The following is a 25,451-nucleotide window of genomic DNA, read 5'->3' as shown; positions in this document are numbered from 1 at the left end:
CTTCTTGCTGTTGAAGCAAGAGCACAAAACCAGGAACTCTCGTCAGTTCTCATATACATTGAATCCCCACATGTAGCTCTCTCTTTCCCCCATTTAGCCTAAACTACCGCGTCCCTTTGAACACTGTCCCTGACCTCACCTCTCCAACGTAGATGCCTACATCGTCCTCATCGTCAGTTCGATAACAAACCATCAGGCCCAACTTATCCCGGTGACTGGATTTGTACAGCTCCACCTCCTGCAAGACAGAAAGAAATGAAGATCACCCAGTGTAGCAAATCTATTTATTTATTTATTTATTAGACTTATATACCGCTTCATAGGGCTTTCAGCCCTCTCTAAGCGGTTTACAATTTTTTTAGCAAATTGAGTCAGCAACTTGCCCCCACAGTCCGGGTCCTCATTTCACCCACCTCAGAAGGATGGAAGGCTGAGTTGACCTTGAGCCGGTGAGATTTGAACCGCTGAACTGCAGATCACAGTCAGCTAAAGTGGTCTGCAGTACTGCACTCTACCTACTGCGCCACCTGGGCTCTTAGATGCCCTGGGACAGAAGGTTCCATCTGTAAGAACTTAGTCCGGTTCTTAATACTTCATGGAGTCAGCAGACTAGAAGTTCCAGATCTCATTGAATTGGGTTCGTTTGGCTGACTTTCCTCCATATATACTCAAAAAAAATCAAAGGTTTGGTCTTCTTCAGGCATTATTTTTCTTTAAAAAAATCTCACCGACCCATAAGATAGAAGTAGATGGACAACTCGTGAGCTGCCTGCAGCTCTAAACTCCCCGAGAATTCTCAAGTTTTGTTGCCAAAATTTAGTGATGTGCTTATCTGGTCCTCCAATAAACATAGTGCAAATTAGGAGCATCCAAGCAACTAAAAGACTTCTTCCTTTACTAGCTAGCCCAGTGTTTCTCAACCTTGGCAACTTGAAGATGTCCGGACTTCAACTCCCAGAATTCCCCAGCCAGCAAATGCAGCAAATTATGCCCATGGGAGAGAGTCGGAGCATTGCGGTCATAACAGGGAGAGGCAGATATGGCGGGGACTTTAGGGCTGGCCATTATCGGGGAAGGAGGGTTCGCTATATTGCAGAGATCCCTCCTTCCGGCCCTATGAGTCCCACTCCAAGGTCAGATGGCGTGAGCGATCAGGACCCTGGTCTCAGGCTGCTGTCGCTAAATGCCAGGTCTGTTATTCATAAGGCTCCCCTCGTCCGGGACTTGATTGTAGACGAGGGGGCAGACCTGGCATGTATTACTGAGACATGGCTGGGCACGGAGGGAGGAGTCCCCCTCGTAGAGCTGTGCCCAGACGGGTTTCAGGTGCTTCATCAGCCGAGAGCCCAGGGAAGGGGTGGCGGTGTGGCTATTGTAGTCCGGGAGTCTTTAGCTCCTCGTAGGATCCCTGCTCCGGAGCTTGCCGGGTGTGAGTCCCTACTAGTGAAGTTGGACCTCAAGGGTCAAGCGGGTTTGCTGCTAACGTACCTGCCTCCCAACTGCGTTGCAGCGGCCCTCCCTGCGCTCCTCGAGTCAATAACCGAGCTAGCAATTGAGTTCCCTAGACTGATGGTTCTGGGGGACTTCAATCTGCCTTCGCTCGGTGAACACTCTGACGGAGCGCAAGAGTTCATGGCCTCCATGACAGCCATGGGCCTGACCCAGGTAATCCGAGGCCCTACCCACTTGGCGGGACACACACTCGACCTCGTATTCCTCTCGGAGCAGTGGAGTTATGATCTTGGTCTGAGGGGAAATGAGACCATTCCCCTGTCGTGGTCAGACCACTACCTACTGAGGCTAGACTTCCGGAGGCCAAACCCCCACCGTGGGGAGGAGGAACCGACCAGGTGGTTCCGCCCCAGGCGACTGATGGACCCTGTTAGGTTCCAGACGGAGCTTGGGGTCATTCCAGATGCTCTCGCCCACAGTTCGGCGGAGACTATTGCTGCGGCCTGGCACTCGGCGGCATCAGAGTCTCTGGACCGAATTGCGCCACTACGGCCCCTCCGGGTCAGCGGCTCGCGGAGACCCCCTTGGTTCACCGAGGAGCTCCGCGAGATAAAGCGCCGGAGGAGACGCCTAGAGCACCTGTGGAGGTCCGACAGGTCCGTATCGAACCGAGCACTGTTGACAGCTTGCACCAAGGAGTATATTTGGGCATTGAGAACCGCCAAAAGATCACACATTGCCTCCTTGGTAGCGTCCGCCGAGTCTCGCCCAGCCGCCCTGTTCAGGATAACCCGCTCCCTCCTAAATAGGAGGGAGACGGGGAACCCCCTGCAGGGTAAGGCTGAGGAATATAGTCAGTTCTTGGCGGACAAAGTTGCTCGGTTTCGATCGGAACTGGACTCCACCCCCGCAGATCCAGCCGGGACACAGGGGAATAATTTGGTAGACCACCTCTGGGTTGAGTTTCAGGATGTTGCCTCTGGGGATGTGGACAAGGCTATGCGAGCTGTGAGTTCCTCCACCTGTATACTGGACCCGTGTCCCTCTTGGCTGACTGCCAACAGCAGAGAGGTGACACGAGGCTGGATCCAGGCGGTTGTTACCGCCTCTCTTCGGGAGGGACACCTCCCCACCGCGCTTAAGGCGGCGGTGGTGAGGCCCCTCCTGAAGAAACCGTCCTTGGATCCAGCAGTTCTTAACAACTATCGTCCAGTCTCCAACCTCCCCTTTGTGGGGAAGGTTGTTGAGAAGGTGGTGGCCTTACAGCTTCAGCGTACCTTGGAGGAAGCTAACTATCTTGACCCCTTCCAGTCTGGCTTCAGGCCCGGTTACAGCACTGAAACCGCTTTGGTCGCATTGACCGATGATCTCTGGAGAGCCAGAGATGGAGGCTACGCGTCCATCCTGGTTCTCCTCGACCTCTCAGCGGCTTTCGATACCATCGACCATGGTATCCTTCTGCGACGACTGCAGGAGGTGGGGGTGGGTGGCACTGTTTTACAGTGGTTCTCCTCCTACCTCTCGGACAGGTCGCAGTCGGTGTTGGTGGGGAGGGAGAGATCGTCCCCGAGGCCCCTAACCTATGGGGTGCCGCAGGGCTCGGTTCTGTCCCCCCTGCTATTTAACATATACATGAAACCGCTGGGCGAGATCATTCGGAGGCACGGGATTAAGTACCATCAATATGCGGACGATACGCAGTTGTATCTGTCCGCCCCGTGCCAACTCAATGAAGCGGTGGACGTGATGAACCGGGGCCTTGAGGCTGTTAAAGACTGGATGAGAGCTAACAAACTGGTACTCAACCCGGAAAAGACCGAGTGGCTGTTGTGTTTTCCTCCCAAAAATTTGGCTAACGTTCCATCAATCAGGCTGGGGGGGCAAAATTTATACCCCTCAGACAGGGTCCGCAACTTGGGAGTCCTCCTGGATCCACAGCTGAGTTTTGACCACCACTTGTCGGCTGTGACCAGGGGGGCATTTGCCCAGGTTCGCCTGGTGCGCCAGTTGCGGCCCTACCTGAACCGGGAGGCTCTCACAACAGTCACTCGAGCCCTTGTGATCTCTAGGCTGGAATACTGCAATGTGCTCTACATGGGGCTGCCCTTGAAGAGCATCCGGCGACTTCAGCTAGTTCAGAACGCGGCCGCGCGAGTGATCATGGGCGCACCACGGTTCGCCCATATAACACCAATCCTCCGTGAGCTGCGCTGGCTACCTGTTGATCGTCGGGTGCACTTCAAGGTCTTACTTACCACCTATAAAGCGCTCCATGGTAGTGGATCTGACTATTTGAGAGACCGCCTCCTGCCAATTACCTCCCTGCGTCCCATCAGATCGCACAGAGTAAGCCTCCTCCGAATTCCATCCGCCAGTCAGTGCCGACTGGCGACTACGCGGAGGAGAGCCTTCTCAGTTGCAGCTCCGACATTATGGAACAACCTCCCCGTGGAGATCCGTACCCTCACCACAGTCCAGGCCTTCCGCACAGCCCTCAAGACCTGGCTATCCCGTCAGGCCTGGGGATAGGATTACTCTCACCCCGCCCGAATGTTGAGTGAATGTTGTGTTTTTATGGATAATTTTCTTTTATTCACGATTCTTTTTCTTTTTAAGTCTTGTCTTGCACTCCCTTCCCCTCATTGTTGTAAGCCGCCCTGAGTCCCCTCAGGGAAAAGGGCGGCATATAAATCCTCAATAAAATCCTAAAATCCTAAAAAAAAAATCTTCAAGTTGCCAAGGTTGAGAAACACTGAGCTAGCCTTTGACATATGCCCACAATTGGAACCAGAATTTTTATTCCTAAGCAAAGCAGTTGTTAAGTGAGTCAAGCCTGGCTATTTTGCCATGGTTATTAGCAAATCATTGCAGTTGTTAAGTGAATCATGTGATCCAGTGGTGACATTTAATTTTTTTTTACTACCATTTCTATGGGTGTGGCTTGATAGGCAAAGCAGGGGAAGGATACTGCAAAATCTCCATCCCTACCTCACTCTGAGGCCAGCCAGAGGTGGTATTTGCCAGTTCTCCAAACTATTCAAAATTTTTGCTACCGGTTCTCCAGAACCTGTCAGAACCTGCTGGATTTCAGCCCTGATGTGATCATTAAGCGAACCCAGTTTCCTCCATTGATTTTGCTTATTGGAAGCTGTTGTGGGAAGTTCAGAAACAGTGATCATATTGGCCCTGGGTAATTGCAATCATGCTAAATAAATGTTGGTTGCCATCCAAATTTTGGTCAAGTGACCATGGGTCATAAGTGCAAGGGCAGGTCATGAGTCATTTTTTTCAGTGCCATTGTACCTTTGAACAGTCGCTAAATGGTTATATATCTGTTGTGGCCCAGCAGGAGCCGTTGGAGCTGCCACCAGACTCTGACAGCGAGGGGCCCTATGAGTCGGCCCTGGAGGATGTGGAGGACCCTGTACAGGGTTCCGACTCCGAGCAGGGTGCAGAGAGACTGGTTGGCCACAAGGTGGCGCCTGAGCCTTGGATCAGTGGGGAGGAGACAAGGGAGAGTGATCCAGAAACCAACAGTGAGTTGTTCCAGGATGCACGCCGTCGAACGGCTACTCGTCAAGAACAATTACATAATTGCAGGAGGTAATTATGCTCAGCTGATGGTCATTAGGCTCCTCTCCAGACTATAAAAAAGACTGCTTGTGCCACACCCTTCTTGCAGAAGTCAACGCTTTGACTAAAGAGAAACAAACTTGGCAGGCTGGATTGTTGCCAGAGTTTGTCTGAATTGCTGCCAAGGTTTGTCGGACTTGCTGCCAAGGTCCTTATCTGTTTGTTTACTTGGCTTTCAGCCACCAAGAGTCTGGTCTTGCTATTAAAGGACATTCTCATTAAGCGTGTCTCGGCTTTCGTTACTGGACGGAGGAGGGGGGCAGAACACATATCTACCTGTATTTTGCTTTTTTTTAAAAAAAAAAACACCTCCAAAATGAAAGGATACCTCTGCATTTTTGGACATTCACTTATAGATCTTTGAACTCAAAATATTTTTTTTAAATGTGGGCTTTCCAGCCACTCCCTTCCAGTGACTTAGATATGCCTAATAAGGCTCATTTCACACAAGCATATTCAGCACCTGATGGCTGTGATCTCAGCTGAGTATTTAAGAATGAATGTGTGAATAATAAAGCCACCATCTTTGTGTCACCTCAGAGGCACTGTTTTTCAGAGGCATTCAGTGGGCCATCAACAGGGAAACTATTAAGTACCAGCATTACATACGGAAGTTAAATTAAGAGATTAAATGTTCTATCATGTTTCATGTTGTTAATCAAACATAGAGGTTGCTGAAAGAACACAGTGATTATTAAGTGAACCCATTTTCACCAATGGGTGTTTTTTTTTTGCCAGAAATTGGAAATTAACATCAAAACCTGCCAAAAATCACAATCACATGACTCAGGAAGATTGCAAATGGCCATAAATAAGAAGAGCCGAGGTGGCGCAGTGGTTAGGGTGCAGTACTGCAGGCCACTTCAGCTGACTGTTATCTGCAGTTCAGCGGTTCTAATCTCACCGGCTCAAGGTTGACTCAGCCTTCCATCCTTCCGAGGTGGGTGAAATGAGGACCCGGACTGTGGGGGCGATATGCTGACTCTGTAAACCGCTTAGAGAGGGCTGAAAGCCCTATGAAGCGGTATATAAGTCTAACTGCTATTGCTATTGCTATAAATGTGAGCCAGTTGCCAAGGGCGCAACATGTGATCACATGACCATGGTATTGGGGGGTGGGGGCATGTAGCCATTGAAACTTCAAAAACGGGTTTTAAGCAGCTCTGGGGAAGTCCACAAATATGAATGGTTGCTAAGCAATTGGTTGTTACGTGAGGACTACCCACAAGGAGGATCTGCCACAAAATGTTTCAGTACATCTCCCTCCAAAAAGAGGGAGGAGCCATGTTTAAAATCCCAGCCCACCCCTTGGTCTTAGCAGGGTGTCCTGCTACCTTCTGCCACTGCTCTCCATTTTCTTTCTCATGATTCAAGGACATTAAGTAGCTCCTGAGCATCACCGTTCAAATAAGGTTATTCTAGAAGAATAGCAGGCGGCCTGTTCGGACCGTGGCTTTCCCCTGAGCATGTTTATGATCCTTTTGGCTCTAATTCTAAAGGTACTCTCACTTGTTAACAACTGGACGGACAAAGCAGCTCTCCTCGTTCAAAATGAGTAGCCCTTCATCCTGGCTTCAAAGTTCTCTCACAATGACAAGAAGGCACCAACCTACATTTGGCACTGGTAGACAATGTTCAAATATTTCCCATGGGCAACCTACACCCTTTTTAGAAAACATGACTGTAAACCAGTGGTGGGATTCAAATAATTTAACAACCTGTTCTCTGTCCTAATGACCAGGTGGGTAGGTGGGGCTTGGTGGTCATGTGACTGTGTGGGCGTGGCCAACTCAACATTACTCAGGTCGATGGGCGCTTCGCCTTAGCTGTGACAATGTAATAAGGGTTAACCGGAGAGGCAGTTTCTGTAAGCAGGGCAATAAAGATTAAGCTAGAAACAACACCAGAATGTTTCTTTCCTGCCTTCTTTACAGGATTAGCCCTGTAAAGCGGAAAAAAACCCAAAATATAGCAATAGTAGCAATAGTTAGACTTATATACCGCTTCATAGGGCTTTCAGCCCTCTCTAAGCGGTTTACAGAGTCAGCATATTGCCCCCCAACAACAATCCGGGTCCTCATTTTACCCACCTTGGAAGGATGGAAGGCTGAGTCAACCTTGAGCCTGGTGGGATTTGAACAGCCGAACTGCTGAACTGCAGTCAGCTGAAGTAGCCTGCAGTGCTGCATTTAACCACTGTGCCACCTGTTGGATTTCTTCCAACAACCGGTTCTCTGAACCTCTTAGAAAGTTAAGAACCGGTTCTCCCGAATAGGCGCGAACTGGCTGAATCTCACCACTGCTGTAAACCTTTTGCACTAATGTCTATTCTGGATTTGGGGACCTATTGAGCAAAGCATCAACCAAGCTCGTTGTTTTTAGCCATGAGCTGTGATTTTAAACACCTGCATTTATTCTGAGGTTAAAACACATCCTGGTAATCCTGCTCTAGCCAGAAGCTTGAAATGGGCGTCCGGTTTCAATACATTCTCACCTCGTATTCTAGGTCTTCTGCTCGCTCGGCCTCTGGAGCAGCTCCTTCCATAAATTCCACAGGGTCATAATATTCATGCGCGATTGAGGGGCTTTGAAGAAGAAAGAACAAAGGGTAGGAAGGTAAATGTTCCGCTTTCCTACATAGAACTTTCATAGGTTCTTTTCTATCAAGTGTAATTTCACCGAAGGCAAACAGATCCCAGAACTTAATGTGACAAACTTAGAAAGACAGGAAAAGGCAAAGGGTTTTCACAGGACGATATGAAAGGAAAAATTCTGGAGTACTGCAATGTGCTCTACATGGGGCTGCCCTTGAAGAGTATTCGGCGACTTCAGCTGGTCCAGAATGCAGCCGCGTGAGCGATCATGGGTGCACCTCGTTTCACCCACGTAACACCTATCCTCCGTGAGTTGCACTGGCTGCCTGTTGATCTCCGGGTGCGCTTCAAGGTGCTAGTTGTCACCTATAAAGCCCTTCATGGTATTGGATCTGGGTACTTGAAAGACCGCCTACTGCCAATTACCTCCACTAGGCCAATAAGATCCCACAGATTAGGCCTCCTCCGAATTCCATCAGCCGGTCAATGTCGACTGGCAACTACCCGGAGGAGAGCCTTCTCGGTGGCTGCTCCGACCCTCTGGAACGAACTCCCCGTGGAGATTCGTACCCTCACCACCCTCCAGACCTTCCGCGTAGCCCTTAAAACCTGGCTATCCCGACAGGCCTGGGGCTAAAGACTTCAACCCCACCCGAATAGTATGACTGTTGCGCTTTTTAACGATGTATTGTCTTCATGTATGTAACTTGTTTTGTCCTTCCCTCCCCCTGAATTGTGAGCCGCCCTGAGTCCCCTCAGGGAAAAGGGCGGCATACAAATAAAGTAAAATCCTAAAATCCTAAAAATCCTATTGCTTATTATTTTCTACTTCTGAAAAAGACACAACAACATATTCTGATATTTTCATGTACAGGTAAGTCCTCTGCTTACGGCCACAATTGGGTCCAAACTTTTATGTTGTTAAGTGAGTTCTGCCCCATTTTACGATCTTTCTTGCTTTAGTTGTTAAGTAAATCACTGCACCTGATGTTAGTAACCTGGTAGTTGGGTGAATCTGGCTTCCCCATTGACTTTGCTTGTCAGAAGGTGGCAAAAAGCGTTCACGTGACTCCGGGGAAATAAATATGAGTCAGTTCCCAAGCATCTGCATTTTGATCGTATGATTATGGGGAAGCTGCAAAGGTTGGAACTTGTGAAAAATGGCCATAGGTCACCTTTTTTCCCCAGTGCCGTTGTAACTTTGAATGGTCATTAAATGAACTGTTGTAAGTCGAGGACTTACAACACGCAGGCTAGGATTTTGTCTCCTGGATTAATATTATTAGCTACCCTGGACTGGCTTGTCCCAGAAGTGTACAAGATGTAAGTACAATCAATGGTAAATAAAGAAGACAAGACAATGTCGTGTCTTCCTCAGGGTAGTACTTACAGATCGGGCAGCCCGTAGGGTTCCATCCTCACAGCCGGAGGGCTTGGTGGCCTCATCCTGCCTAGATCCATTAAGTGTTCAAAAGTGATGTCTGTCTGAGTCCCACTATCAACCAGTGTTGTGATGTCTCCTTGAGAGGTGGATCCCTCGCCACCTCCTCCCCGGCTACGAGGACTGCGCCGCAACACCTGGATGACCAGAGGTTCCTTAGCGCACCGGAGGGCCTCAAGGGTCTGCTCCTGTGAGAGACGGGACAATTCCCGACCATTCACCTGAAGGGGGAAGAAGAGAGGAAGAGGATGTCAGAAACGTTCTCAATCCTTGCACTTTCTTCATGTCTCCACTGTGAAGTCATCCTCAAGTGACTTGCAATGCGCTCTACATGGGGCAGCCCTTGAAGAGCATTCGGAGACTTCAGCTTGTCCAGAATGCAGCCGCGCGAGCGATTGTGGGTGCACCTCCGCGAGCTGCACTGGTTACCGATTGGTCTCCGGATACGCTTCAAGGTGCTAGTCGTCACTTATAAAGCCCTTCATGGTATTGGACCTGGGTACTTGAGAGACCGCCTGCTGCCAATTACCTCCCACAGACCCATTAGATCACACAGGGTCAGCCTCCTCCGGGTTCCGTCTACCAGCCAATGCCATCTGGCTACTACCCGGGGGAGGGCCTTCTCTGTGGCAGCTCCGGCCCTTTGGAACGAACTCCCCGCAGAGATTTGGACCCTCACCCCTCTCCAGGCCTTCCGAAAAGCCGTTAAAACCTGGCTGTGTCGGCAGGCCTGGGGTTGATGAGTTCCCCTCCCCTCTCGATTTGTGTGTCTGTTGGTTATTTTTAAATGCTTGTATCTGTAGTTTTTGTGTTTCCCTTCCCCCCTTGGGTTTGTGAGCCGCCCTGAGTCCCGCTGGGAATAGGGCCGCATATAAATAAAACGAAACCGAAACCGAAACCTAAACCTAAATATCCTTTATACTTGAGGCATTATTCATACAGTACTGGTTTCGTAACTTTCCCAAAATGGCTTCCCCCCCCCCTTTTTTTTTACTGAAATATTTTCTTCCGTACGAAGGAAAAAAGCAGCCTAGACTGCATTTTATTTGCCAAAAGGGGATTGCCTTTTCCTCCATTCTCTGCTGCAAGAGCCCATTGTAACAATGGACAAAGAGAGAGACTGCTGGGTTAACAGTAGGTTTCAAATGTCACAAAAGAGCAGCTGATCATTACAATATTTAAGATATTATCATTGTATTTTCATGTCCACAGAAAGCAAAAAAATTGTTACGCTATGAATCAAAATAACTTGAAATGATTTGGGTATTATATATCTTGAATGTGTGTGTGTGTGTGTGTGTGTGTGTGTGTGTGTGGCGGATGGGGATTTCTAAATATTTATTTATTTATTTAATTATGTATTTATTTATTTCTACGATTTATAGGCCGCCCAATCCTGGAGGACTCCGGGCGGCTTACAACGAAGGGGGGAAAAAAGTAATAAAAAATGAAAATAAAAACAGGTTAAAATCAACACACATACATTCGTTATAATCGGGGCTGGACCTCAACAATGAGGTCAACAGCCCCAGCCCCAGGAGTGCTGGAATAGCCAGGTTTTAACAGCTTTTCTGAAGGCCATGAGAATGGGTGAGGTCCAGATTTCTGAGGGTAGTTCGTTCCAAAGGGTCGGAGCAGCCACAGAGAAGGCTCTCCTCCGGGGAGCCGCCAGCCGACATTGTCTGGCTGACGGCATCTGAAGGAGGCCCACCCTGTGGGATCTCACTGGCCGTTGGGAGGAATGTGGCAGTAGGCAGTCTCGAAGGTACGCTGGCCCTAAGCCATGTAGGGCTTTAAAGGTAATAACCAACACCTTGAATTGCGTCCGGAGACCAATAGGTAGCCAGTGCAGCTCGCGGAGGATAGGTGTAACGTGGGTAGCATATGGTAGCACAAAATCTTCACCTCTGGTTTATTCCTGGCTGCTGCCCTTCAGATATTCCCAGCCCCTCCAGATCACACCCATATTATCCCAATTTGTTTGCAGTGGTTGATTATGGAATTCCAGCAATTGCATTCAGAAAACTTTACATTCATCCCATTTTAGCATTTGACCATGTCACATTCTCCAGAGATCCTGCACTAAAATTCGCATCACCAACAAATTGATATTTATACCCTGTACAGATCCCTCTAGAGGTGCCAAGATAGGAAAGATACAGAGCTATAGTTTTATGAGTTGACCCTAGATGACTAAGTTAGGTTAAGATCCTAGACTAACACGATTCAATTTTCCCAATTTAGCAGTAGAAAAGCAACACAGGTTTTTGTATCAGGCAGTTTGGTCAACATTCATTACTTCAAGAAAGCAAAGTTATTGGAGAGGAGGAGAGAATGAAAGGAAGACGGGGGAAAGAAGAAAGAGGTAAGGAGAGGAGGATGGAAAGGAGAGAAAGAGGAGGAGAGAGGGTAGGAAGGGGAAGAGGAAGAGCAGGATTAGGAGAAAGGTACAGTAAGAAGGAAGGGAAAGGAGGGGAGGAAGGAGGAAAGGAGAGAAGGGAGGGAGGGAGAAAGGAAAGGGAAAGGAAAGGAGGATGGAAGGGAGAGAAAAGGAAGGAGACAGGGTAGGAAGGGAAAGAGGAAGAGTAGGAGTAAGGGAGAGGTAAGGGAAGAAGGAAGGGGAAGGAGAGGAGGAAGGAAGAAAGTAGAGAAGGGAGAGAGGGTGGAAAGAAAGAGGTAAGGAGAGGAGGATGGAAAGGAGAGAAAGAGGAGGAGAGAGGGTAGGAAGGGGAAGAGGAAGAGCAGGAGTAGGAGAAAGATACAGGAAGAAGGAAGGGAAAGGAGAGGAGGAAGGAAGGAAGTAGAGAAGGGAGGGAGGGAGAAAAGAAAGGGAAAATAAGGGGGTGTTACAACAGGAGGAAGGGATGGTAAACAAAGCAACCCAAACTGTGTATTATAACCTATTAAATGAAATAATAAATGTATAAGAATGATAAATGTTAAAACACCTGTAACCAAACGACATGCTGTATGTGATGATGGGGCTTTTTTGTGGTTTTTGTGTTTTTTTAATTGTGTGTATGTGTTGTCTATGTAATAAAAATAAAAAAATTATATACATATAAAAAAGAAAGCAAAGACATTTATTTAATTATTCATGTACTAACTGTGGCGCGCAATATTGGGAAAAAGAAAATACACCACCAGAGCTAGATATAATCAGAAAAGTGTTGGCCTGTGCAGAAGCAGATAGGTTCACTCTTGAACTTAAAAATAAAGGGGAATCAGAATATTTTGAAGTCTGGAACGGATTTTATGACTGGTATAAGACAAGGTGACAAGACTGGAACAAACTGTATATATATTGGGATTGGACAGAAGGATAGACAATGTATTAAGTAGGCTAATTGTTAATGGTATATAATGTGAATGTATACTCACTTCGACTTCACGTTACTGCATTGTTTTAAATGTAAAAATAATAAAAAATACATTAAAAAAAGAAAGCAAAGTTATTGTAAACAGGATACAATAAAATTGGCATGATAACGGTTAAGTACACTGATTAAAAATTAATTTTTATAGTTCCTTCTTATCTCAGAATGCTGCATGAGATTTCATGCAAATTATTACAAATTGATGCATGGGAGTTCTTAAAAAAGACAGGAAGCCCCTGCAGTTTAGGAATGTCACTTTTCTGGATTGTATCAAGAGAAATATACTTGTCTGGCAGTTCCTCTTTCTGGAATTATTCACAGTAATACGGAATGGAGCTGCAGCAATAACATGCACTAATTATTATTCATATAAATGTAGTACTCCTTTGGGGTCTTGTTTCAAATGCAAAAAAGCACAAAGACAATCGTATGATCAGACTCCATTGTTAAGAGAATCTATTTATTCAGTGCTCAGCTTCTGTAATACAGACTGTCCCTAAATATTATGGGCAATTCATGAATCAAGAAACTCAGTAAAACATATATAAGGATAGATCCAATTTTATCCTCAGAACTATCTGTAAAATAAGCTTAGCTCTCATGGGTAATAAACCTGAGGCTGGAAATGAAAGCTCATTAAGCTCAATACTCTTTAATTTAAAAAAGCTTGCATAGTTTTTTTTTTTTACATGTTAGAGAAAGTGCTATCTTCACAGCCTATTAATTCCATTATTGCATCTCACGATGCAAGCCGTGTATTGGAAATTCTATAGGTAACCCTATACACAACCATTTTAAAAAGCACATTTTTAAAAAAATGTTTTTTCCTTTTAAAAAGCACATTTTTTATTTTATTTTTTGTTTTAGCCTTCCAAAAGTCTCTCTCTCTCTATCCTATGAATCGGTGTTTCTGGCATGCCAGGTGGAGATTTCTGGGAGTTAAGGTTGAGAAACATTGCTCTAATCTCCTTTTTAAAAATGCCTCTGTTCAATTAGCAATAGCAGCAATAGCAGTTCGACTTATATACCGCTTCATAGGGCTTTCAGCCCTCTCTAAGCGGTTTTACAGAGTCAGCATATCGCCCCCACAGTCTGGGTCCTCATTTTACCCACCTCGGAAGGATGGAAGGCTGAGTCAACCTTGAGCCGGTGAGATTTGAACCGCCGAACTGCAGCTAACAGTCAGCTGAAGTGGCTGCAGTACAGCACTCTAACTACTGCGCCACCTAACTACTAAAAACACAAGCAGTGTCAAAATAGTTACTCTCATAGCAACTATGGACCTCAGAGCTTGTTCTCCTGAAAAGGTAAACACATCCATTTGTTTCATCTGAACATCTGACTACCAGTGGCCATTCATTGGTCTTTAATGATGCTCCTCTGGTGCCAAATGAAACCACAGATCAAGTGGTGTTTACTGGAAGAATGAGGCTTGGAGCTAATTGTCCAAAATCTGTTTTGTAGAAAGATTGGGAATGCATGCATCCAATAAAGATAGTCCTCAACTTACAACCATAGCCGGACATTATGTATTTGCACTGGGGTTTGTTAGTATCCAATACAGTGGTGGGATTCAAATAATTTAACAACCAGTTCTTTGCTCTAATGACCATCTGGGTAGGTGGGGCTCGGTGGTCATGTGACTGGATGGGCATGGCCAACTCAAGGTCACTCAGGTCGATGGGCGCTTCGCCTTAGCTGTGACAATGGTAATAAGGGTTAACCGGAGAGGCAGTTTCTGTAAGCAGGTCAATAAAGATTAGGCTAGAAACACCACCAGAATGTTTCCTTCCTGCCTTCCTTACAGGATTAGCCCTGTAAAGTGGGAAAAAACAAAAGATTTCTTCCAACAACCGGTTCTCCGAACTGCTTAGAAAGTTACCAACCGGTTCTACCGAATAGGTGCGAACTGGCTGAATCCCACCACTGGTCCATCCATCATCACCATTTTCATCATCCTCTAAAATGGCTGAGAACCCTACCCTATCTAATACAAGCCCCCAATTCAACAAAGAAATATATGCTGTAGCTTCCTCAGAGGGACAGGCCTTTTAAGGCTCAGGTGGCTCCTGAAAATCTTGGTATAGCACTCAAAGGTCTCCAGTAATTGCCATCATACTGCAATTGTTATGATCTCAGAAGGGAAGAAATTATACAATGGACCTCTTGGTCGGACTTAATGTTTAACAGATTATATAAATGAAACAAAAATATATATTTAATTTTTGACCTGGCTTCATGCCTTGCTTTATGAAAGTTGACTGACTCCATCATGTTATTTAAAGACCACAGTTCAAAAATATTATACATCATTAGACTGGCATATTTCGCGAATGAAACCACAGTGTGTTTCAGGTGATGAGCCTGCTAAAAGTACAAAACACACTGCTGCTCCATTATAATTGGCTTGACCTTAAAAAGAAAAGGAGTTGATGAACCAAAATAATCCTACTTTTTAAACAACTAGTAGAGTTCATAACCCAACACAGACTCCATTGTTTGGCAATGCTCTCCAAAATGACCCTACCAGTGTAGATAGATTCCAAGCCCCCCCCCCCCATTTTTTTTTAACCATTGCCCTATTATCTGGGATTGAAGTCTGGAAATTGGCTGCACCTTGTGAAAATAATAATGTTTGGGTTACAAAGGCCAGATAAGTTGAAACCAAAAGGACTATTTGAAATGAGCTTTTATGCCAGTCTTGGGATGAAAGGAAGATAACAATGGAGAACCCATCTTGCAAGGGTTTCCTAATGATCAGCTCATTTTCAGTTTTGTTCTCTATGAGCATGTTCAAAATCCAAAATTCTTGGATTTGGAAAGTGACACCTATAACAAAAGAAAAAGAAAGGGAGAGAGGAGGAGAGGAAGGGGAAGGAAGGAGGAAAGAGGGAGGGAGAGGAGGGTGGAAGGGAGAGGAAGAGGGTAGGAAGGGGAAGAGGAAGAGTAGGGGAGAGGTAAGGGAAGAAGGAAGGAGAAGGAGAGGAGGAAAGAAGGAAGTAGAGAAGGGAGAGAAGAAGGGAGGGAAAGGAGAGGAGGGTGGAAGGGAGAGAAAGAAAAGGAGAGATAATAGGAAAGGAAGAGGAAGAATGGAGGAGAGGTAAGGGAAGAAGAAAGAGGTAAGGAGAGGTGGGTGGAAGGGAGAGAAAGAGAAGGAGAGAGGGTAGGAAGAGGAAGAGAGGGTAGGCGTAGGGGAGAGGTAAGGGAAGAAAGAAGGGGAAGGAGCGGAGGAAGGAAGGAAGTAGAAAAGGAAGGGAGGGAGAAAAGAAAAGAAAGAGAAAATAAGGTGGTGTCACAACAGGCGCTAGGGATGGTAAATAAAACAATCCAAACTGTACCTTATAACCTATTAAATGGAATAACGAAAGTATAAGAATGGCAAAGAAAAAGAATAACCATGTGAATGTATACCCATAATTGTATGTAAGAGAATAAATGACAGTAAGTATATAAAGCACAATATAGGTAAACAATATTTTGTTATAAATAGCTAGGTATAAATAAATATAGAATAGTACATAAAAATGGATAACGATTAAGGGGACCATGAATGCAAGATAGAAATGTATAGAAGGGAAAACACTAACTGTAAAGAAACCGATACGGAACTGCTGTACGATATATGATGGGACTTCTTGTTCCTATGTTGTTTTTAAGTCATGTGTTTGTTTTTGTTGATGTGTTTATGTGTTTAAAATAAAAATTAAAAAAATAAATAAAAATAAAAAATAAAAAGAGGACACAATAAAGGAACCCTTAGAATAAAAAAATCAAAGAAACAAGTGAACGGTTATATTAGAGGCAATCCCGTCTTACTATTACTGGTACATGTGCCCCCTCTCCCCCAAAGCTCAGGTGTCTCTGTACACAAAAAGCTGTTGTCACTAAAGAGAGACCAGTGGAGAACTTTTGTCATGAATTCTGTCCTTGGAGTTTACCCGACTTCAGTAGCTGATTCTTGAAGGCAGATAAAACTTCAATGAAAAACCTCTTGACTTAAGCAATTCTCAAGCATCCTCATACTCTTGACGTTCCAAGGGCAATGCATTTCTCCTCATAAACCTCAAACTGGTAAATATTGCCTCATTGTACCCCCTCCCCTATTTGGGTTCCAGTGGTGGGTTTCAAAAATTGTTCGAACCTACTCTGTGGGCGTGGCCTCCTTTGTGGGAGTGGCTTGCCGCCCATGTGACTGAATGGGAGTGGCTTGCCGCCTATGTGACCGGATATGAAGATGCCGACGACACTTGTCAGAACCACCTTAAATTACCTCACACACAGTTTAAGTTTAAGTTTGATTTTATTTATAGGCCGCCCAATCCCGAAGGACTCCGGGCGGCTTACAGAAGGGAAGAGAAAGAAAATAAATAAATAAATAAATAAATAAATAAATAAATAAATAAATAATAAATAAATAAATAAATAAATAAATAAATAAATAAATAAATAAAGTAAAAATAAATAAGACAAGTTAAAACGACACAAATACATTCATTTCAATCGGGACTGGACCTCAACAATGAGGTCAACAGCCCCAGGCCTGCCGGAAAAGCCAGGTCTTGACAGCTTTTCTGAAGGCCATGAGAGAGGGTGAGGTCTGGATTTCTGGGGGTAGTTTGTTCCAAAGGGTCGGGGCAGCCACAGAGAAGGCTCTCCTCCGGGGAGCCGCCAGCCGACATTGTCTGGCTGACGGCATCTGAAGGAGGCCAACCCTGTGGGATCTTACCGGCCGCTGGGAGGAGTAGCACTGGCATGCATAAGAATGTGATGTAAACTTGTTTTTTAAAAGGCATCTTGGGTTTGCGTTAAAACAACTTCGACACACGCAATGTTCTGATTGCACCACAAACGCAGTAGTCATCCTTACCTTTCACAGAGGCACTGAGTTTTATAAATAGGAGCCTGATAGTGTAGAATAATCATATCCAAGGACCAGGGGTGGGTTTCAAAAAAGTTTGGAACCTCTTCTGTAGGTGTGGCCTGCTTTCCGGGTCCACTGGTGGAACCTCTTCTAACCAGTTCGGTAGATTTGACGAACCGGTTCTACCGAATAGGTACGAACTGGTAGGAACCCACCTCTGTTGGGTTCCCAGAAGGCACACCCATTTCCTACATTGTGACCGTTCTGCCATGTTTCGAAATGCAAAATGCAAGACATGATGCAGTTACCGTGGGAACTTACTCAGCCACCACTTCATTATGCGTCACAGGCTGACGCACTTGTGAGCTTGTCGTTATGCAGCACATCCTCATACTGTATGTAGAAGGATTTCATGCATCACATTACCTTTTGCTGAACAGACTCTCTCTGTGTGTGTGTGTGTGTGTGCGTGCGTGTGTGTGCGCGCGCTTGCGCGTGCCTGCATGGGTGCATCTCCCTTTCTCCATCACTGCAGCTGCAGTTACCATGGCAACTGAAGTGATTGATACAGGCATCTGCAGCTGGGGGAGAAAAAGGAAAATACGGGTAAAAGGCATCAAAAGCAAAGCACATCTCCTTCCTGCTCGCTTGCCTCAAACTCTAGAAATGGTGGGAGGGTAGGTGGGGGAATGTGAATTATCCTCCTTTTATTTTTCCTCTTCCATTTGGGGCTGTGGAAGTTCGAGGTGGGCAGGAGGGAGAATCTGGGAAAATAGATAATTTGCTGGCCTTGCCTTAAGGACCAACAGGGAAGAATTCCACGGAGGTGGGGTGGGAGAGTTAAGATCTTTAAGTAAAACATAACAGAGAAGGTTGTGGATGTGGTGGTGGGGGGGACGCATCAAAGAACAGGGTAGAGAAAAGAGGCTACATTAGAAAAACCTTGAGGAAGACAAATGGATTGGGGAGGGGCTGTGGGTGGGACTGAGGAGGTCATTCTTTGCCTAAGGAAGGCCCTGTAGGAATTTATAACAAATGCCAATCACATTCCTGGAGTGTTATCCAGCCCAGCTGATGGTTCCCCATAGTTTTCCTTTGTGTGTTTATTTTTCTTCTCCTTCCTTTCCCCCAAATTGCTCTTCAAGTGATCATCATTTTCTCAACCACTACTTTAATCTTTCCCCCTTCTCTATCTTCCTACTGAGCCATGGCTATCCCCCTCCCTAATTTTATTTAAAAAAAAAACCTTTTGGCTGGAGTCTAACATTAGAATGCAAGGTTCAATCCCATTAGAGCAGAGGAGGCCGTAAGCTAGCGTGCGCTCCATAGAGAGATTTTTCTCTGTGTCTTCTATAATCCTTTCAACTGGGAAAAGGAGAAACTACGTATGCACAAGAAGCATTGTGAAATGATGGACACCACAGGAATTGGAGATATTTTTCTAGATACATGCGGCATTTATCTGCGAGCGTAATTTTTTTGTTTGAAAATATAATGTATGTCTACAAGGTGTTTACATTGTTTCTCACTGCATTGATAAATGCCATTCTGTGTTTTATGTATTATATGCCTTTGTGTACAACAGAGCTTATGTTTTGTGTGTGTGTGTGTGTGCATATCTGTCTTTACTACAAGAAACAGCCACCTTTGTATCCTGTTAAGGATTCTTCTGTATTCATGTGTGAATGCACATTGACCATGAGAGAAAGAAAGGAGTTATACTATATTTTCTCCATCTATTTTTTGGCCTGGAATTGATTATGCATATAATCCCTAATAGTGTTGCTATTTTTGTCAATATAGTGTCTAACCCGATTTGATGTGGCCTGACCGCTGTGTCTTTTACAAATGTGTTGGCAAGTCACACCAAACACAAATAAAACCAACCACACAATGCTTTAATTTGATGGACCTGGGCCGTCAAATTTTTGAGTACTGTCCTCAAGTCAGCAACAACTACAGGTAGTGTAGTTAGTTAATGATTGCAATTGGGACCTGAAATTCTGTCACTAAGCAATAAAGTTCATTACATGACCACTCCAGTCTACAATGTCACTTTTTCTGCAGTCATTAAACAAATCCCCTGCAGTCATTAAGGGCGACATCACCTGCAACTTACTGCCAGTGTCCTCATGGACTTGGCCAGAAGCTTGTATATGTGAATCTTGGGACTAAGGGACGCTGCAACCACTATAAGTTTGTGGACTGCTCATAAACCTGTTTTTTTCAGGACCATCATACATTCGAATGGTCATTAAACAGGGCAATCATTAACTGAGGACTACCTGTACCCAAACATTTTCTTCCCTTGGGAAGTCAACCACTGATGCCAGCCTTACTTTGCAAAGGACCATCTTAATCCCACTCCAGCATTTTCTACCAATCCACAGCCAGGTCACCAGGTTTTAGGCAATTCACAAACCTGTAGATAGCTTCCTACGTATCACAGTATCTCATGTTCAAAGCTCTCCTTTACATTATTTAATTAGCATGTTGCAACGTCTAGGCGTAATAATACTCCACAGGCTGTAAAATCTGGGTTCTAAAGGCCCAGAACAATATAATCTTAAACTTTTTTCTCTTAGAGTTCATTTCCACTAATGATGGAGAACCCCAAAAAGCTTTTGTTTGTATGGGTTCCATGTACTGATATTAACCATACTAAAAATTAAAATCGACACCTTTGCTGCTGCTACCGCTTCCCTTGATTGTTTGATGAGATTTTAATATTGTGTTATTGTTTTTTAACAAAGGCTGGTAATTTTGATTTTTTTTTTCAGACTCCTGAGAGGGTCTTGGAGGGACACCCAGAGATCCTAGGAATACATTTTAAGAATTACTCTGGATTTTTCTTTTTCTTTTAATGATCTTGTGTAATCCCTTACATCAGGGTGGAGCTGGGGCAATTGAATAGAGCTGAGCATTTACTGCCCGGATGCCCTTCCTGATGCCTATGCAGTGTTCACAACAGATATTTTCTCTTTGTGCCCAGAGAGAGAAATGTCTGTCACTACTATTCACAGCCCTCCTGATTGAGAGGTGAAAGATCCACCTTTAGGCCAGCATGTTGCTCTTAAGAATTGCTCTGGATAACAGCAAGATATTCTTTGATATCCCTGGAGTGTTTTAGGTCAGAGCTAATGTCCCAATTTCTTCTGTGTAGTGTTTTGTGATGGCAATTGGTCCATTAAACAGCTTGTGAAGTTAAACCAGGGGAGAAGATCATTTTGTTCCATGAAAGAAAATAGTTAAAATTTTTGTGACAGGCTCTACTACTTAGTTGCCATCAATTGGCAACAAATTTCGATTCACATTCATTAGCAATCAAAGCCACAGATGCAGAATCTGCTGGAAAAATGAATGTTTTCTTGAATGAGTCTCCTTAGAGAACACTGGAATTCTGTTTCATTATTGCCTTGAACCTATGTGAAGATCAAGAGCAGTATATACAGATGTCTATATTCACCGATTTTTCATAACTTAATAACTTAAGAGCCGAGGTGGCGCAGTGGTTAGGGTGCAGTACTGCAGGCCACTTTAGCTGACTGCTATCTGCAGTTCAGCGGTTCAAATCTCACCGGCTCAAGGTTGACTCAGCCTTCCATCCTTCCGAGGTGGGTGAAATGAGGACCCAGACTCTGTAAACCGCTTAGGGAGGGCTGAAAGCCCTATGAAGCGGTATATAAGTCTAACTGCTATTGCTATTGCTATATTTAGTGGCTGCTAGGCTGGTGGTAAAATTCTAGATGAGATTTTAGCCATACAGATTGAGAAAAACAAAGGAAGAGAAAGCTGGAAAATGCTATTTGAAATTATACTGTATAGGTAATCCTTGATTTATATGACATTCAAAGTTACAACTATACACCCCCCCTTGTCCCAAACTACTTATGAAAATCTGATGTCCAGTTCCCCCGTCCCCATCTCCCCATGGTGACAGGACCACATTTACACACATTTGTAGAACCCCACAGCCACAGAATTTATGATGTTTTTGTGTGGAAACCAAAGTTTACTTCTGGCTTACAGCAAAAGCTGTAATGGGCTCACTTAACAACACAGCATCCACTTAACGATCACTACAAAAAAAATTGTAAAATTGGTCCAGTTGCATGGTGACCCTCTTTGTGACTGTCATGACTTACAACCGTAATTGAGCTCAACTGTAACTTGAGGACTATCCTTGGATACATTGTTAAGAGTTCAGTTATTTCAATATTTATTGCATGTATTTTAATAATGGTGATCTTTGGAATGTAGATATGATGAATAAAATATCTGGGAGAAATTGTACCCTATTACAGGTGGAATGTACTCATTAAAACTTTACATCTTAATATTATCATATGAGACCTGTGGCTCTCCACCCAATGGATGGGAAATCTGCTGACTATTGCTGATCTCTCTTCTGCCTCAACCACAGTTGTGATACTGATGATATTTCCTTGATTTGTCATGTGCAGTGCCTGATAAAATGATTGGCTGATTCCTCGAGTTTAGTTATTCTCCTTTTTGCAAGTCACCAGCCAGCTGGAAAAGCATCTGCCAATCACAGCCTGCAGCAGGAATGGAGGTGTGATCTAACAGTAGAATTCTGTCCATCATCTCTAGGCTCCACCCTGAAGTTTTCCTTCTACTCTCTGTTTTCTTAGAGTCCAAGGTAAATAAAGTTACAAAGGGAGCTGCATTCCATGGAGCAATTTTACTTATTATCCTTTCTACATTCTTCTGCGCTTGTGTGTTCAGGCTTTTAGCGGCAGATAAGGCTGTTGTGAGACCAGACCAGAAGATGTGTATGCGTGTGGAGGTGATGTCCTCATTAGCCTGAAATGGCCACTAAGCACTACTTCGATCACGCCCACTAGTTAGCCATCTGACCTCACCTCCAATTTAAGAGATTTTATACATTTTGCACTGTTACTGGAGCGTCTTGGCATAAGAGGGAATACACTGCCTGAATTCTAACATTGCTAGAAAGGACTTAAAATTGTGCTACTCATAGTCTGGAATTGAGGGAAAGGCAACTTTGTGGAGACACGGGCATCAAAACGATGCAGCCATGTGTGACTTTTGGGATGAGACCATTTTAATTCTCAATTGAAAGGCAGTACTGTTTTTCCAGACTGCTTTAAAATCTTTACGAAATTTATTTCTTTTCTTTGGCCGCTTATATATTTCAAATCTAAGAAACAAAGAGCTGTGTATCATTCCTTGCAACAGCATTTTGACTATACGGGATTTTTCGTCTCATGATTACTACTTTGGATTCATATATGTTTCAATTTTAGTTAAGCAAGGTATATTTGCTGACTTTTTATTTTATATACTGTATATTTTTTCCTAATGCAATGTTTGACATGCTGAGAATATTTTTGTTCCAGACTTTGTGAAGCCTCATAATAAGAATGGCATTGTGGATTTGAAAATGTCTTATTTAAACCTTATTGAATGTGAAAATGTTAAACTAGAACTTATGCTGAGAATTAAATGCAATATCTCCCAGCTTGACAGCCCCCTATACAAGATGGACCAACTTTCATTGTCCGCGCTGATTGACAATTAAAAGTTGTAAGATATCACCAAATTTGGCAGGTTGGGAAGACTGTTTTTAAAGTTATTAATAAACCCAAATAACCTATTCATTCAGTTTATACTCCACCTTTCCTTTCTAAAAAATGATCAGGATAAAAGCAACTGGAATATGTAGTCGGGTTTAAACAACGGTCGTATCCTCCAGTTGCTGTGGCTAAAATTCCCATAAAAACTGTCTACCATAAGCAACAGTCAGAAATTATGAGCGCTGTCTTTCAGATATCTGGAGGGATCGGGATTCCAACTCCTTAATTTTGTTTCAGCAAGATATGGAGTGGGACCATGAACAACAGAAGGGAAAGAAGCTTCTTTTGCTATCACCTGTTGAAATCCTGAGCTATAAAGTAAGGTTTCTGGACAGGAGGGAAATGCTGTGAGTATGGCTTTGCTCAGCTCAAGGAATGCTATAAGCCACCGGTTCCCTTTTCATCCCATTTATTTCCCACAGTGAGCGGCAATTTTATTACAAGGAATGATGTGCAGATCTGAGTCTAATCATTAGCTGAACAAATGGTTCTAAGGCAATGAACAGATTCTTTTGGCCTTTCTTTGTACAAAAAGAATAATTTATCATACCGAGGACATCAGTCAAACCCATTCCGTTTCATGAAAATCTTATTCCCTTGATTAGCAACTGGAATGACATTACAAAAGGACATCCTCTCCCTCCCCCCCCCCACCATGGCTCTTGCCCAATGTTGTGCTGGTTGGGAATGATGGGGGCTGACATTCAACCTATGTTGAGTTGAGGAAGGCTGATGCGAGAAGACCTTTATCAACACAAGGATATACAGAGAGCAACGCCGTGTGTGTATTTGGATTTGCTTCCCAGTTCGTATAAATAATCTTATTTGCTATTTTCATGCAGTAAATCTCTAAATTAACATAATTTAAATATTGATAGTATTTAAATGATAGTAAGACAAAAGAATAGATGGTCCCTTATGGGCCAAGCAAGATTATCTACACAAACACAACCCGTGTAATGTACCTATATATATACTGATAATTGCACAAAAGACAGCTATGTAACTACTTTGCCTACGAAAATATATAATACTATATATTTCAGTTCTACACATAGGCAGGTACAAATTATCCGTGTATAGACCCATGAGAGAATATTGGAAAACTCAGCCTGTTTGAAATATATAACCCCTTTTTTGTTATTTTTTAAAAAGCCTCTTGCTTTACCAATTACAATATAGCTTTCATCTCTGTGATGCAGACTAGGAGGCTGTCTTGATTTTGTACCTATGACCTGGGATGAGAGTGTGTAATGGAAAAAGACCTGGATAAATGACACATACAAAGGAGAAAGAGAGAGAGAGAAAGAAAGAGAGAGAGAGAGAGAGAGAGAGAGAGGGAGGGAGGGGGGAGGTATTGAAAACAAGACTGATGGGAGAGATAAAAAGACAAAAAGAGGAGGGAAGGGAGGAGTAAAGAAACAGATACCAGAATAAACAAGCCGCTGAGGAAACGGAGGGACTGGAAGGAAGAGATGGAAGCAAGTGAATGAATGAATCAATGAATGAATACCTGTCACTCCCTTCTCAAACCATTACTTCACCCTTCGCTGCTCAGTGTCATTCATCCCAATTTGTTCTCTACCCCCCCCCTTTTTTTGCAGAAATCCTCTCCCCATTATTTCAGACAGTGTACGCTATGGGGGGAAAAAGGGGGGGGGGAAGACTAGTTGCTAAGCAACCTCCCCTCACTCAGTACCTGGTCCCTCCCCCATTGCAGCATTAACACCCCCCCCTCCTCTATTCTCCGAATGGCACTCCAAATCCCCACTCCACCCCAAAAGGCAACCTGGGATTCCTATTTTGATGTCGTCCCCCCCCCCCCGCCTCCGCCCCAAGGAACGTTTTTAATCCCTGTAGATCACCTTGCTTTCTCTCGGACCCCCTCCATCTTCCAGACTTCTACCTTGACACCCCCCGACACCCCCCTCCCCAATGACCCAAGCATCCCTTCCAGTAGGAACGGTTGGAAACTCCCTTGAACCTTTCCAGCGCCTTCCTTCTCCCCAGAGGACCCTATTCTGCCCTCTTTTCATCTTGCACGGGTTTACCATCCCCTGCTCAACTACACACACACACACGCACACACGCGATTCCCTTAGTGCCTCGCTCAACTCGTCCCATCAGTCGCGTCCCATAGATCCATGCCGCCCCCATCCCTCCCCTCCCACCGTCTCCCCCCCCCCCGCTTTTCTTACCTGCAGCATCACCCGATATTGTTCTTCGGGTTTCTCAACCACACACATGTTACATCCCATGGCGATGCCGCTCGAGGGGGGCGGACCGAGGGGGCCACAATTTAGGAATTTGGGGGGGGGGAATAAATCAGCTCATGGGGATCCTACAGGTGGGGGGGGGCGAGCCGCTGGCACCTCCCGGTTCCCCCCCACCCTGGCATAGCCCTGGGCAGGGAGGTGGAGGTGCTGTCCAGTGCTTGCCCCCCATTCACCCCCCTGGCGGCATAGCGGCGGGTTT

The 25,451-nt window shown here is 44.7% G+C and overlaps 1 protein-coding gene across 1 annotated transcript in view; it reads right to left on the bottom strand.

Annotated features, from left to right (window-relative positions):
• PDZD4 (PDZ domain containing 4) overlaps window positions 1–25,234 on the bottom strand; it is a 37,325-nt gene extending 12,091 nt beyond the window's left edge. Inside the window, exons 1-4 of the mRNA XM_032211495.1 lie at window positions 25,175–25,234; window positions 9,070–9,341; window positions 7,580–7,670; window positions 140–238 (exon numbers count right to left, since the gene is read on the bottom strand). Of these exons, the coding sequence (XP_032067386.1) occupies window positions 140–238; window positions 7,580–7,670; window positions 9,070–9,341; window positions 25,175–25,234 (522 nt within the window). The remainder of the gene's footprint in view (window positions 1–139; window positions 239–7,579; window positions 7,671–9,069; window positions 9,342–25,174) is intronic.
• Window positions 25,235–25,451: the final 217 nt, after the last annotated feature.

Source organism: Thamnophis elegans, chromosome 2, assembly GCF_009769535.1.
Source record: "Thamnophis elegans isolate rThaEle1 chromosome 2, rThaEle1.pri, whole genome shotgun sequence".
NCBI lineage: Eukaryota > Metazoa > Chordata > Lepidosauria > Squamata > Colubridae > Thamnophis > Thamnophis elegans.
Note: the sequence above shows the minus strand (reverse complement) of the source record. Positions and strands in the feature narration are given on the sequence as shown.